The following is a 15279-nucleotide window of genomic DNA, read 5'->3' on the forward strand; positions in this document are numbered from 1 at the left end:
GTTAGTGGTCATTTTCATGCCACAGATTTTTTTTTCCTAATAAGTTGAGACACCATACTGAACCCTTCTTTCTGGACAAAGACTTCTTTCCTAGACCCCTTTCGCACTTTTCACAGACACAAAACATAACATGAACCTGGACTTTACATTGAATCTGCAAATTCACAGGTGGAGTACTGCTCTGCTCTTCACTAGATGGTTTCCTTGTAGGAATAAATCAAATATGTCTTTAAATGAAAGCCTTTATTTCAGTCAGATATCTTCCGTCACTTCGTCAATCCAGGGGTGATAGTCTGGGATGCTGGAGAAAACGGCAGGTTTGTCTGCATCGCACCGCCAACTTCCCCACGTCAGGAGGCCGAACAGGAAGTAACGGCCACGTTTTCGACACAGCAGGGGCGCAGCCGAGTCTCCCTGTAGATCAGCGATGTGTCAGATGTGTTGCTCAGATTGCAGATCATCAGAAAGTGAAAATTACCATGCAGCCTGCTGCAGCTCCAGGAGAAACACACAAGTGAGTGTCACTGATGACATCACGTCCCCATGCCTCCATGCAGCTGGTCCGGTTGACCAGATTTACCCGAGCATGATGGATGCGTTCAGGGCCGACAGCCGCTACAAGGGAACAGATACAGTTACCAAAATAATTAGGATTAGAGAGGCGCTCAAGCAAGAGACTCACAGGAGCATAAACAAAGATTATTTGAAACAATATGTTCTTCGACAGTCAAATTGCAGCCCTCCAGTCTCACGAAAATCTCATACAAAATGAAATAAATGATCACCTGATCCTTTGACAGCCCCCCATCCCGTGGTTATACATTCCCAGGTGCTGTCAAGCTCCTCGTCCTCTTCAGGGACACAAACTGGGGACACAGTGGGGCCTAGAGGACAAACACACAACCTCTAGAGAGAGCCAGAAGAAATGGGAGTACTTCTTGTTGTCTTACCAATTCTGGCTGGTATGCTGAGTTTGACAAGAGACAGATCTGATCTCGGAGGGAAACTGTGGTCTTGGACAGGGTTGAAGACTTCATCCACTGGTATTCTCTGAGAGGAGGGGAAGCGGAGATCATGGGCTCCCAAAACCACCACGTCCTCTCGAGGCCTGTGCACAACATGAGGGTTCGCTGTGCAGCCATCACAGCTGAAGGAGGAGAGCTACAGAGTCCAGCTGATTGTTATTGTTGAAAATATCACTTTGCTTTGGTGACCCACTACAAGTTCAGTCTTCACTGAATTGATGTGTGTCATGAGATAAAAATGCATCAAAATGGTGAGTCACTTTTTCACCTGCAAATGAATATGTTTGTTTTACATAAGATGCTAGGTGCTAACTAGCCTTTTGTGGAGAATTAAGTCAAATATCTTTCATCTTATACAGCATGTAGTAAAATGTCCTTCTAACTACTGCTTTCTTTGGGGTTGGTCTCATTTGTAATACTTTTGTTCTACAGTGTTTTATGGTGAAGGACAGATGTTAAATTGAGGCAGTTCATAGACTCAGCCCATGTGCCACCTCCTTATTAATACAGAACTGTTTTGAGAGATTACAACATCATTTTTTTTTGTTCTAAGGTCCAGAGACCTCAGCAGTCGAAGTTACCTGACATTGCAGTGGCGTGCGGTCAGCACCCAGCGTCTGTGAATGAGCGTCCCGCTGCAGTAGTGGTGCCCATTGGACTGTAGACTGACCTGCCAGGGCCAGAAGTAAGGGCAGGGCTCCGTGACGTTCTCCACAACGCTGTCGCCATGCCCAGAAATCACGGCCAGCATGGGAGTGGTCTTGCACTTGGAGCTGGTCTGCTGCCCACATCTGTCCTCTGCCACAAAAAAAAAAAAAAAATCAGCAGAAGACAACGCCACAAAGAAGAATGAGCTTCCCGGTTGTACACGTCAGGCTGTCAGCTGTGGCAGGTAGTTCATGAGGCAAAATAAGTAACTTACTAGTCTGCAGCAAGTCAGTGTCCTCCATCGAGTCACACCTCTTTATTTGCATCTTCCATGAACTTCATTAGTTGTTCTTGATAGTATCCCCAACTTAAACAGTATGATGAACCCTCAGTCTAACCTCTCCCAACAGTCCTACTGGACCCCCAAGATTCGACTCCCATTCACAATACAAGATATTGGAACTTCTCTGCCTGATGCAAGACAGTCATTCCAAGTACCTCCAGCACCTAGTTTGCTCAGGTGCACAATAGTCTCCATTAAAGAGACCACACACAATGTCAAAAATGACAAGATTTTTTTTTTCCCGCATAAGGATAAAACGTCAGCAAGCAGTGGTGGTTTTATGAGTTTTCTTTAACAGAAGAATCCAGAAAGAAAACATAACTAAATAACAGGCACACTTTTGCCGCTCACAGAATTTGAGCTCCTGCTTACAGCCTGGATGCTTGTTGAAACAGATGAGTCTTTATGGCTATCAAGTCAAAGGTCAAAACATCCCCCTTCATATATAGCATACTATATAAATTCCACAATTCTACCAGACAGTTATGTCTAGTCAGATGGACCACACAAAGTGCCACTTGTATGAACAAAAATGAGGATATATGTGTGTACATGTACACGTGTGGTACCATTTCCTTCCTGGATTGAGATTTTGCTTGTGTTGGGGTGACTCATTACTCATGTCCCACTGGAATTTAAAATGTCAGGTGACCTCACATCCTATCAGCGAAACATAAGACCGGACTCCTTAATGAAACGTACCTATAGTTGGAGAGTCTTCGTAAACTCTGTCCTGATCGTCTGTGAACAAACCAAACATGAAACAGGAACACCACGATGGAGAGTACCGGATCAACAAGTCTCACGGATGGTGTCGGACATCCACTCCACGAGTGGCTGCATCTTGGTGTATACCCCTGGTTTCTTGGCTCGTCCACACCCAACGCCCCAGCTCACCAGTCCAGCCAGTTGGAAGTGTTCTTCAGTGAAGCATGACAACGGCCCTCCAGAGTCACCCTTAAACAGAGACGGGTCACACGCCGCACTCGTTCAAAGTGGCACAGGCTCAAAAAATATTTGAGTCCGAGAAACCATCGTACTGGTTCTAGTGGTTGAGCTGAATCGGAATTAAGATGCATAGGAGAATCACCTGGCAGGCGTCGGAGCCGCCGCCTTCTTTCCCAGCGCAGAACATCGACCTCCTGATCCTGCCAGAATAGTACTTGTTACAGACGTCCGAGGACAGAATGGTAACGTTCACCTCCTGCAGACGGGTCACTCGAGGTCCATCTATGAAGCCACAGTCATCAGCGTCCGTTTCGGGAAAAGTATTCCATATTCCATGACCCTGACACTTACTCTCGCGGGTGGCGCCCCAGCCGGTGGTGGTGCACTTCTTGAAATGGTCCACTGGGGACGTCCAGATTTTGATGGGTCGGACAAACTGGTTGAAGATCAGCGTTTTTTTCAGCTTGAGCAGTGCAATGTCGCGCTCTTTGGTTTTGGTGTCATATCTGGGGTGGCTGATGAGTGCCGCGACCCCAACCACCTGCTCAACAAAGTGATGATCAACACTCAAAACACTTTCACAGCTTGTCTTGTTCACTGGGGTAACCATTTTTGGTTGCATGAAAAAATCCCATTATACCTCATCTGAGTCAAGCTAGACAATGTGAACACCTCAAAACTCTAAGGATGTCAGACAGATCATTGTTAAAGGCCTCAGTCTCGCCTCCTATCAACGTGGACTGCAGGATTTGTGACGCACACCAGGTTTGGGTTGATCCCAAGCAGAAACTCTCCACACGGACCATATGAGAATTAATGTTTTGGGTGCACCAGTTACACCGAAATATTTCAGACGACCCGTCTTACCTGCTGTCCCACCTCATCTGGATTGTCCAGGTCGTGTTTTCCGGCTTTCACCATCCAGAAGGAAGCTTTGTTGTACCTGCAGACGCCAATCATTTGGTATTTGCTAAATGTGATTCTGACCTGACTCACTTTTTGAAGCAGTGCGCGGCTGACAGGACCCAGAGCGGTGAGATGACAGCGCCACCGCAGGCAGGCATGCCAGAGAAAGTCAGTGACACCTGCCAAGGCCAAGAGTGTGCCCAGGCTTCTTGGCCACCTATGATCCGGGTCTCAACCTCCTTCTCGGGCATGAAGGAGCGAACGCCTGCGAGCTCTGAGGAAAATAGGAGGAAGACATACAATTTATACCTTCCTTATGCTTCATCTCTAACACAAACTTTAGAGCAAACGTTCTTGACTCATGCTGGAAAGCCTCCTAAATAGTGGGTGGTGATAGAGAACTTCGAGTGACCATCTACACCTGCTCCTCTGATGCATCTGTTGCACACGTTATTCCTCTATTTCGGGGGTGTCCAAACAGGTCCAGAACAGTGGGTGCTGGTTTTTGTTCCAACCCAGGAGGTACACACTGTTTAACCAATCACCTGAGTGGTAAAGCCAAGTGTGCACCACTTGGGTTAGATACGAAACCTGATCTGGAGCATTTGCACTTCCTCACAACTGAACTTGATTTATAGTGAACAAAAGTATAATAACCGTACTTATTTCGATGTAGGAATTAAGCAGCTCATGTGGATGTGGAGAACTAGTTACCTGAATATAACTGAAATTCTATGAATAGATGCCAATCCCTCTAATGGGCTCCGCTACACTGAAATGACCTCATTTCTCCTCTGCATCCTGGTTGTCCGTGGAAATGCGTTTGACTAAAACGCACATATTCGTCTTTAAATCTTTATTTTGCAATCTTTCTGTAGGATGGAAATTTAGGTTTCATAATGAATTTCATATACTTTTATAACTGTCCCAAGTTTGTCACTTGTTCTGTTGTTGGAAGCATGGATGCGTGGATTAGTTAGTTGAACACAGTCATCGCCATAACTGTGGTTTTGTAACAATATTTTGTAGTTTGCATTCCTGACCCTTTAGGGATTACTTTTCCTTTTAAACACTACTTTGTTAGCAAAAACTGCATAGCAAGACGAGAGGTCTGACTGTCAGTCAGGTGGTGCTTGAATCACCTGACACCTGATTGGTTACGCTGTGTGTGCTTGTTCAGGTTGGAACAAAAACCTGCCCCAACTGTGGCTCTTTGAGGACCGGTTCGACACCCCTGCTCCAGAAACAACAGGTTTTAACTTGGGTTGCAGATAAATAAACATTGACTTGGTTCTCACAAGCTTCAAACTAACCAACAAGGGAAAAGACCTACCAAAATTTCCAAAGAAATTGCCTGAATCCTGCTCAATGTCAGCCAGATGTGGGTTTCCATCTGAAGAAAGAGTTAAAGACAAATATTTCATTTCAAAACAGAGTGACCAGAGTAGAGCCATTTATTTTCATTGAGCACCTATATACTCTTAAAACAGAGTTTCTTTTAATGGAACACTCCATTTAGGTCTAGATTATGCTCAGGGTATAGCTGGCCTCAAGTCACGCTCCAGTTGGTGGACAAGTATAAAGTTGGCTCAAACAAATGAGCATGACGATCCACAGTCAAGGTGACCTTGGCTTGATATTTTAAATATGAGATTCTCTCCTGAATGCTGAACAACCTGTGGGTGACCACTAAGTGCCGGTTACATGGTGGAAGTATGGAATTTGTGTCCGGTGACCAGAGCTTTGCACTGAGATGTATTCATTATTAAAATACATTTCAAATTGTTTGAAAATTGAATTTTTTACTTCATATGAAACATTTACACCAACAATAAAGATGAACCATGTGAACGAATGCAGCCTGGAAAATATGTTCAGGCACATGCAAATATTTTGGGGGCTGGTCGGGTACTGACTGCAAAAAAAATATAGTAGCTATTATTGTGAGAAACATATGTTGCATGTTGTTGAAATATATGGTGTCCAAACCTCAGAGCTTGTCAGTGCAGAGGCATCTCTGAGGAACATATTGTTGCCGGTTCATGACCAGCTTTTAAATTAAATGTATTTTTTCCCTTGGGAGTAGTTTAGAATAAACTACATAACTCAGCCATTTAGTGTGTTCATTTTTACAGTCATTGTTTTACAATTCGCAATCCAAAACTGTCCAGACATTGCAATACTGTGGCTGAAGGGGGTCACTCTTTTTATCTGTGGCTGCCAGTGTGAGTCTCAGTTCATGATACAACTCACACCACCAACACAAACCCAAATAAATGAATGTCAAAATACATTTGGGTGGAATTGAGTAATTTTTTTCCCTTCAGTATTTCTTAATGAGGAAAATGACAACGAGCTCCAGAAGGGGAACTTTTGCTGGCGCTCAATCACCACTAGAGGTCGTATCTGTGCATGTCCCTCGTCCAGGCAGGAGCTTGTTGGACCCCTCAGACTATGCGGTTTCGCTTGAATTATATTCCCATTTAATGACATTTCATTCATACTTCCATAATTACATTTTATAAAACCATTTACACCATCAAGACAAATATCTGATAATTCTCGTATTCTCTTACCCAACTGTCAAAACACCAAACTATTTTATTTCTTTTTTTTTTTTTTTTCCCCAAAAAAATCCAAAGCATGTTCCCCCGTTTAGCATTTCCACTCTCATTAACAAGCACAGCTGAAAAGTACTGTTTCTGTGAAAATCAAACAGCTTGATGACATCATGAATCACGTCTTAAACTTGGGAGAATCTCACCGCAAACTCTGAGGAAACAAAGCAGAGAGGCGAGCAAAAACAGCAGCATGGTGTCTCGGTGACTGAACTGTCTCACCAGCGGGGCCTTTCGTCTTACGCACCTGTGTGATTACAAACACCTGCGGATTGGTCGCCCGTAAAATATAGCTTCCTAAAGTGGAGCGCGTTGGGTCTTCAGCCCTTAATAAGTGGAAGAGAATAACATTGAAAAGCCCAGAAATGCAAAAAAATATATAATAATACTAATAATTTAAATATAATATCATTATATATATATATATATATATATATATATATATATATATATATATATATATATATATATATATATATATATATATATATAAGTTACTTACATTAAAATTACTTACATCCCTGCAGTAAAAGTATAAAAACATGAATGACGCTCGCTCGAATTACAAAATAAAATGGGAGGGGGAGAGAAGACTAATATTTTTGCAATTCTTGAAAAATACCTAAGATCTAAATGACATAATGTTAATGTGTAAATGTCTGAAATGAAAGAAAACAAGAAGTCGATGTGAACGGGTTTATCTTTAATTTCATTTCTTCAGAGGAAGCAAACATTTCCGGGCTGGGAGGGCGGTTCTCCACGACCGGGATATAAACGCACGGCCCGTGGAGTCAGCATCCGAGGAGCCATGACTCTGCTCTGCCGGGAAGTTCTGTCCGCCACGAGCCTCCTCTGCGGCAGTGGAGGCGCGATGAGGCTTCCGCAGCTGGAGTCGGAGCTGCGGACGCGCTGTCATATCACTCCGCGGGACTTCAACCATATGGTCAACGAGTGTCCGCGCTTTTTGATGGTCCGCGGACCCGGCGGGGATGTTGACTGTGTCGTGGTCGCCAAAACGTCTCTACGGCTATGCCGGGATTACAGCAGGGGTCAGTGTGCAGCAACAGACTGCGAGGATCTACACTTATGTCGCTTCTTCATCTACGGAAGCTGCAGGTTCGGCAAAGGCAGGTGAGACGCAACGGTCAACTGTGGTGACGTCATTTGAACTCACGCCCTAGGATCCGAGTTCTCTCCTACTTGAGTCTTTCGCTATTTTCCTTTAACCTCCTCCCCCCTACAATAAGAACCCGAACATGAGGCCAGGAGCCCCTATATAGATGGTTGTTAACCGCCTGGTGTCTGAATTCAAACAAACTTACAGTAGCTGGTACTACAGCGCCTCATGTCCGCGCGCACGAACACAGTGGATGTGTTCTGAGGCGAAGTGAAACTTAAGGAAAGACACGCCCACTCAAATTCAAAATTGAATTCAGTTGTTTCCTTTCCTGCGAAATTGACAACAACAAAAGGAGCAATGATTTTAATTCCAATATTGCATATACTACTGCTGCTGCTGCTATTATAATAATAACAAACATAATAATATCAATAATAATAAACACTGCAATGGACACTAGAGAACTAGTATGCTATAAATAAATCCTGGAAGACAGTAAAACAGTATTTAACACACCCTTAAATAGCAGCAGATCAGTTTGTGTGTAAAAATGCTGATCCGCCCACCTCTTGCGTGTACCATGTTATGGTAGACTGTTTGGTGTACTTGGTGCTGACTATTTCCTCTTGGTCACAGGAAGCCATGCAGATTCTCCCACGACATCCAGTCGGCTCACAACTATCGTCAGCTGCGAGAGAGCACGCTGCATGAGTTGCAGGAGAGCGATCTGTTCCTATTGCTGCTGCAGAATGACCCAACCCTGCTTCCTGAGGTAACACCCCACAATACAGCGAGAGCATGATCAGGGTGTTACCAAAAGGACAAGTACATTCCTCTTTCTTGTCGTGGAACCAGCGGTATAAAGGTGTGTGTGTGAGTCATCTTTCCAAGGAAATGAAAACCTGAGAGCAGTGTGATGCTTAAGTGCGAGACAGAGACGTGGTGTTGTTTGAAGTCCGAAGACAGAAGAATGAAGCCAGAGATAGTTGAGCTTTCTACTGTCTGCTGTTCGTTTGAGGATGGGACAGGCCAAGACTCACTGTGCTGACTGGGACATACTGTATGGCCTGGGCCTATATTAGCCTGTATCCACTGCCAACCTGGTGAGATCTCCACGCATCTTCTCCGGGATGTCGCCGCGTCTACTGTGTGACTCAGATGCACAATCCAGAGGAAAGTTGGAGTTGTTGACATCAGCATATTAATATGGATGCATGTAGTGGCCAACCCCTCCGTATTAGTGATTACAATATATATTTTCAATGCTTTTCAATTGAAAGAAAAATGTGTAATAAAAAAAAGAAGGAAAAAAACATCAGCTTCCATTCGCAGGTACAGTGCAAACCTCACTTTTTCAACTATGGCAGGTTTAAAAACCTGACTGTTTGACATATGTAACGCCTCTCTTACAAAAGGTCCCTTTGTTTTGTCTTGCAGATTTGTACGCATTATAACCACGGTGACTGCCCCTTCAAGGAAAACTGCACAAAAGTGCACTTGTGTCTCCACTATGTCCAGGGTGCATGCATTTTTGGCCAGAAGTGCAACAGGCAACACGAGGTTAATGAGCATAATGGCCGCATGTTAGCTGAGAGAGGGCTGAGCAGTGACATCATCAACAAGCTGCCCATCATCTACCGGAACCACCACTATCTGAACCCAGTCGCACACTCCCCAGGTGACATCATCTGTGCCGAGTAGTGCTGAGTGCTTTGGAGACCTTGAATGACCTTGAGACCTTTTTTTTTTCTGAGCAGCCTGATTCTTAAACACACACATATTTCTGCACCGTCCATAAAGTGCTCATCACCGTTGTGTCACTGTGGTCTAGTGAATGTTTCCCGACCCACCTGCCCCACCCCCTCGGACTCAAAAGAGGCCATCTGTCTTCACTTCCTGTGGAACCACTGCAAGTTCAAAAGTGAGTTGAAGAGGGTGCAAGAAATTGCAAGATTTGTTGAGTTGACTTTGTCTTTGTGAGCAGAAAACTGCAGGTTCGTTCACTTTCACTTGCCGTACAAGTGGGAGGTCTTCAACGGGAACAACTGGGAGGAGCTGCAGAACATGGTGGCTGTCGAGAGAGAATTCTCCGATCCAAACAAAGATCAGAGGTACACTGGTGTGGTTGATGACAGTCTCTGTGGGTGCTCGTGCCTCATAAAATGACTTAGCGGGTGGTATTTGTCCCAGAGGCCTTGAGTCTGACGCATGCGGTGAACTCCAATTCCTTCCTTAATCCTCAAACTCGGTCCTCAACCTCAAAATTGTGCAAAGTGCAAGGACGTCCGATACTCAGGCAGTTAAGTTGAGGAGCAAGACTGAGGAAACTATCTTTCTCGATCTCAAGATTCGCCGGTATCTACCTTAGTATTGAGGAATACACAGACTGCCCAGTAGGGCTGCGCTGAATGTATTCAGCCAAATGGTGCAAAAGAAAAAACGAAACGAAAAAGAAGTCACATTCAGTTTGGGCCAGTGCCTGGCGAAGAGTCATCGACGCATTGAGTGAAACAATATGCACAGCAGCCTGAACAATGATTCTCACTTCAAATAAACAACGCAATGTATTCGAATGTGTTTTTCAAATACAAAAATGTGCCGCGGCGGTGAAACAGACTCTGCACTTCAGCGACTACAGCACTTACTCCTCAACTGACTGCACCGTTAGCTGGAGACCGAAGTGTAGCGGTTCAACACAAGTTGAAATGGGTCTGACTTTCTGACCCACGTCTCACACTCTACTTTTGCGCAATGCTGCCCCCCACAGTCTGAGGATGTGTCTGCATTTAAAGGTTGTCCCATTTCTCAGTCCCGCATTGTCCTTGCCACCTGCTTTTGAGGGCTAATGTTGAGTGTTAAGATTGAGGACTATGAATTGAGGAATAAGAGAGAAATTGGAATTCCCCCACGGTCTAGACAAAAGAGTCCATTTCGTGGGGGCAGAATCTCTGTAGTTAGTGCCAAAATACATGGACTGCTTGTTCACCATCAACTCAACCTCACAACACTGAAGCACTCTTGATTCACATCAGAGGTTGGCAATTAAATATCCAGAGGGGCCAGGTTATATATTATTATTGTATATTTACATTACATTATATATTGTGACCATCCAAAGGGGCTGCCAAAGAAAGGAGGTAAGAGATAATTCAAAATAAAAATAAAGTGATGACATCATGTCTGACGATGAAATTACACTTTAAAAATGCACAGAAAATGTTGGTTTGTTGTGTTTTATTTAATTTAAACCACATTCTATTCCAAAGATTATCGATGTGTCTCATACATTTCAAAATCTACTTTCAATTCTGATATATTTGAGGGGACAAGAAATACTCCTGAAATAGTCAACGGAAAGACAAACAATTATGTTATGTTTCAGTTGCATCATAATGAACAAAAAACAGTGCATAAGAAAAAAAAATTCAGAGACAACAACAATGTCAGTTTTGTAGTTTTACTCTGAGGGCCACGTAAATACAGTCAAAGGGCTGCATTTGGCCCCCGGGCCGCACTTGGCCCAGGTCTGGTTTACATGAAGCAACACCTTCTTTCCCATCTTTCACGGAGTTACCATCCATCCACATAACCTCCGCTTTCAAGGAACCTGCCTGTTGGACAGCAAACGATGAGCACTAGTCTTGGCTCTGGGTACAAACATGCATTGAATGTTATTTTGTTGTTTTTATTTATTTTGAGCAAATAAAATGTAAATGAAAAAGTGCTTTCATATTACAAAAAGGTACTCCACAGCAAAACTCACACTCCCAGTGCGAGAGATGTCTGTTTCTGTCTGTCCGTGCTACCTGGGAGTTTTGGTTTGGTGTTCTCATAATGCATCATCTGTCTGTCTATCAGATCTCATACAGTAGATGAACAGATTGATGCCACAGCTTCACAACAAGGTGGAGGCCTGGGTTCAGACCCAGCATACTTATGTTACTGCGTCGGTAAAAGGAAACCATGGCATGGAGCTGACATGGACTGATACCAAGAGAATCAATTTAATCCTCAAAAGCAAAAAAATAAAAAATAAAAATATAGAGTATAATATAACAAGGCAGCATGCACAACATAATACTGAAAATAACGTGTAATTTGGTAAAGTATGTCAAACTATTTATGTGTAAAAAGTCCCAATTGTAGAGAAAAAATCTGAATCAAAATATGGTTATCGGTCGAATATATGCCAGAACTATTACTGACTACTACTACTAATAATAACAATAACAATAGCCTTCTATTATCGGAAAACAGTTCTCTTGCTTTCTTCCTCAAAAGATGTTGTTGTCTCACCTGCAGCTCTGGAGTTCCTACAGTCGACTTTGTGCACATGACTGTGGACTCTCAGCCAGTTCGACGTCTCTCCACGATTTCCTCCGTGCTGAAGCCGCACCACGAGCAAACCACTGACTGGCGCTGGTACCTCAGAGTGCGCAATGAGAACTGGTGGGAATATGGTGAACCGGTGAGTCTCGACTCTTGAGATGATGCTGTAGAATTGGCTAAGTGGTCACAACATATTTGTATTTCGGATGAGGCACAGCACTGTATTGTTGTTTTCCACAACATTTCCACAACACATTGCTACATATTTTTTAATGCCCCGTCAGTCAACTGTGAATGTAGCTTTTCTTCTGAAAAGTTATCTTGTGAAATAATTTTGTCTCCCGTGTACTGACATCACGCTGGTAATGCAACGTGCTGTACAAACCTCGAAAGCAAATCTCCTCCCTCACACACGTGTTTACACATCTTGTGTGATATTCCTCTGGTGTGGTGAGCCTCCAGCAGACATATTTAAGTGATAAAATGACTGTACTTGTCTGACATAGTTTAAACAGGACGACGGGACAGGAACCTTCGTGTCTTCCAAGTATCTGGAGAAGCAGTATCAGAAAGACAAAAGTGCGATGGTCAAAGTTGTAAAAGGCCAGCGGGAGTACATGATCAGCTTCAAAGGTGAGACTCATGGTTGTGAAATTTGCAGTGTTTCATCCAGGCCTATGTCATTTCCAGACTATAAGCCAGTACTTTCTCTTGTGGTATGACCACTGCGACTTATGACGCGGCTAATATGTGGATTTTTACAGGCTGAAGAGCGTCAGGCTGCCAAAATATTGAGCCCCGTCTCATCAAACCAATGAAATCACAGGCGTTTTATTGACCTTAAAGCGCTCACAATGCGCTGTTTTCGCCCACGTGTTTGCAGCTCTGCCAACAGAGCCAATCTCCTGGAGGACCGGAGACCAGACGCAGCAGCTGAGACCGGCTGTGGTATCAGAATTCCAGACACATGGGTGAAAGCAGCACATTTTGAGCGCTTTATTGTCAATAAAAGATATGACAAGTTCAAAATGAAATATTGAAATTCAATTATATTAAGAACCAGAGACTCCCTATTTCTATATACAGTGGTACCTCGGTTTTCGAACGTCGAATCCAGAACTCGAACGCCCCCGAAAAAGCCGGAAAAAAACATAATGTGCGCGGACTGATCAGCTGAGCCACGACGCGCTTTGTTATTGTGTATAACGCAGCCTCTGTATGCAGACGTGTCCCGTTAGCTACATTTACTGACTGTTCTTTCTTGATATTGAGGTGTAAAACCTTTCCTGTCTCCACACTGGACCGTGGTCGAGTGTCACAGGGGAGGTGCTCGCTCTCCACACCTCCGAGGCTGGAGCGCTCACTCCAGGGTTTGATGTCCTGTTGTCGGCTGGGACAGGGATGAGGCGAGTCAGAGCGTTACTTGGTTTATGACTTTGTCACAGCCAAACTGCACAGAAGCGCACATTCAGAGCTGGACACGCACCGGGCACCTCTTCACTTCTGGAGAGACGTCACTCACTCGGCAACCCCTCCCACATGCAGCGGCCACACACATAGAGGAACAGCGCACCTGCAGCAGACACTCTACATTCACTCCTACAAAAGCCTATTTTAAGGCTTGGAACGCATTATTTCTTTTTCCATTCATTGTAATGAGAAAAATCGATTCAGATTTGGACAAATCCCTTCTCAAACGGCCGTCTGGAACGGATTGTGGTCGAGAACCGAAGTACCACTGTACTGTATATTAGCAACAATGGTTCCGAGTAATCAAATTTCAGGGCTGAAGTGAGCCTGAACTGAGTCAATGGTTATTTGTGAAGGGTAGGACAGTTGTTTTAAGTTTATTCTACTTGTGAGGGTTCTTTGATAATGCTTTATTGTGCCCTTCACCCAGATACTTTTTTATTGTGGGATAAAATCGTTCTTGGGTCGAGTTAGTGAACTACAATAAGGATGCTGTTTGTTAGAGTGTCAACAAAACCTCAACAACTATTACAGCTAAAACAGCTCTTCTCAACACTAAAACTGCGCTTTTGAATCTCGCTGGAGGCAGCTCAGGGTTGGGGGCAAGTCTTTGTCTGAGAGAAAGAACATGACAGTAAGTTCTTCCCTGAGCGTTTCTTTTGGGTGTCTTGCAGACATGTACCAGAGGAACTACAAATACAACACAAGGAGGAGAATCCGCCGCCGCCCTTGCTTTGTCTCAGGGGAGGAGGTAAAGAAAAGAGGTAACACTTCAGATTGGGGAACATTTAGAAACTATTAATAAACTAAACTATAATAACAAGTAGTTATGATGCTGCCTCATGTGAATTTTTGGTGGCCTTTCCTGGGTAAAATGTAGTCAGGCTTAACAAGCCACTGATAAGTATTTTATAATGCTTAAATAATGATTAATACATGTCCAAATAAGTAGTTTATTGATGCTATTATATGTTCCCTAATCTAAAGGGTGAACAGAAAAGACCACATGGCGATGAAGTAAATAATGGGGAATATGATTTCATGTTTAATACACCTTGATATTTAATTAATCTTAACCAAAGTATCAGATTGATATTTTTCTAACCTTTTAACCAGGTACTCTGTGTGTTTTCACCATATGCAACCGTAATAACTTCCACTATATGCACTGTCCTTGTACACATATTCATTATTAATGAAGTCAAATGAGTTCTGTTACTAACAGTGTTTTTAATAATCACCTGAAAAGTGGTGTCATTTTCTTACTACTCTTTTTAATATACCATACAGGTTTGTTTTTGCATGCCTATGTACTCAATATCTTCACCATAATTAAGAAACAATAAATAACAATTAATAATTTGATGATGTAAATTAAGTTTTGGCAATAAATATTATGGTGTGCACTTGCAGGTAATGTTACTGTCTGGAATGTATTAAAGTCTTATACTATACGAATAGCATTTCATCATCATTCATTTCATTTCCCTTTTATTTCCTTTGTATTTCATTCCTATAAATGCGTGGGTATGTTACATAACGTTCAGGTGGGGGGGAAAGAAGGTATACTGTGTACTAAGGTAAAAGTAATATATTATCAGCATACCGTGTGAATCACAATGGAACATGGACCATTGTTCTAATTCATGATTTTATCTTATAATGGACTGATTTCTCTGCCCCTCATGAATGACAAACACACTGAAGTCACTGAGTTTTTATGATGCTTTTTCATTCTGTTTGGATCAGTTATGTGTGATCAATAAAGTTTTTACATGAAGTCACGTCAGTAGCGGTCTTCATTCTTCATCAAAATATGGAATTCATTAACATATAGTTATTCTGAATTTCTGTGGCATATTATCTATTTTT

The 15279-nt window shown here is 43.1% G+C and overlaps 2 protein-coding genes across 2 annotated transcripts; one reads left to right on the forward strand and one right to left on the reverse strand.

The window, feature by feature from the left end:
* Positions 1-252: 252 nt before the first annotated feature.
* On the reverse strand, positions 253-6719 carry ovch1 (ovochymase 1). Its single transcript, XM_053862313.1, has 13 exons — positions 6635-6719; positions 5204-5263; positions 3961-4144; positions 3832-3907; positions 3316-3505; positions 3107-3246; positions 2823-2973; positions 2719-2757; positions 1607-1823; positions 951-1108; positions 786-884; positions 479-615; positions 253-414 (listed from the first exon to the last, which is right to left on the reverse strand). The coding sequence occupies exons 1-13, from the start codon at positions 6681-6683 to the stop codon at positions 253-255; spliced, it is 1662 nt and encodes a 553-aa protein (XP_053718288.1). The 5' UTR covers positions 6684-6719.
* A 577-nt stretch (positions 6720-7296) lies between these two features.
* Positions 7297-15129, forward strand: parp12b (poly (ADP-ribose) polymerase family, member 12b). The gene is made up of 8 exons (XM_053862314.1): positions 7297-7619; positions 8245-8380; positions 9046-9286; positions 9440-9529; positions 9593-9719; positions 11911-12076; positions 12444-12570; positions 14082-15129. The coding sequence occupies exons 1-8, from the start codon at positions 7297-7299 to the stop codon at positions 14207-14209; spliced, it is 1338 nt and encodes a 445-aa protein (XP_053718289.1). The 3' UTR covers positions 14210-15129.
* Positions 15130-15279: the final 150 nt, after the last annotated feature.

This window comes from Synchiropus splendidus, chromosome 4 (assembly GCF_027744825.2).
Source record: "Synchiropus splendidus isolate RoL2022-P1 chromosome 4, RoL_Sspl_1.0, whole genome shotgun sequence".
In the NCBI taxonomy this organism is placed as follows: domain Eukaryota; kingdom Metazoa; phylum Chordata; class Actinopteri; order Syngnathiformes; family Callionymidae; genus Synchiropus; species Synchiropus splendidus.

What these genes read in the sequence shown, in the direction of transcription:
- ovch1 (XM_053862313.1), bottom strand. Translation starts at nt 6,683, where the DNA reads ATGCTGCTGTTTTTGCTCGCCTCTCTGCTTTGTTTCCTCAGAGTTTGC. An exon ending in CTGGGGCGCCACCCGCGAGA is followed by an intron (nt 3,247 to 3,315) that starts GTAAGTGTCAGG and finishes GTGGCTTCATAG; the next exon opens with ATGGACCTCGAGTGACCCGT. An exon ending in GCACGCCACTGCAATGTCAG is followed by an intron (nt 1,109 to 1,606) that starts GTAACTTCGACT and finishes TGTTGTGCACAG; the next exon opens with GCCTCGAGAGGACGTGGTGG.
- parp12b (XM_053862314.1), top strand. Translation starts at nt 7,297, where the DNA reads ATGACTCTGCTCTGCCGGGAAGTTCTGTCCGCCACGAGCCTCCTCTGC. An exon ending in ACCCAACCCTGCTTCCTGAG is followed by an intron (nt 8,381 to 9,045) that starts GTAACACCCCAC and finishes TTTGTCTTGCAG; the next exon opens with ATTTGTACGCATTATAACCA. An exon ending in GAACCACTGCAAGTTCAAAA is followed by an intron (nt 9,530 to 9,592) that starts GTGAGTTGAAGA and finishes CTTTGTGAGCAG; the next exon opens with AAAACTGCAGGTTCGTTCAC.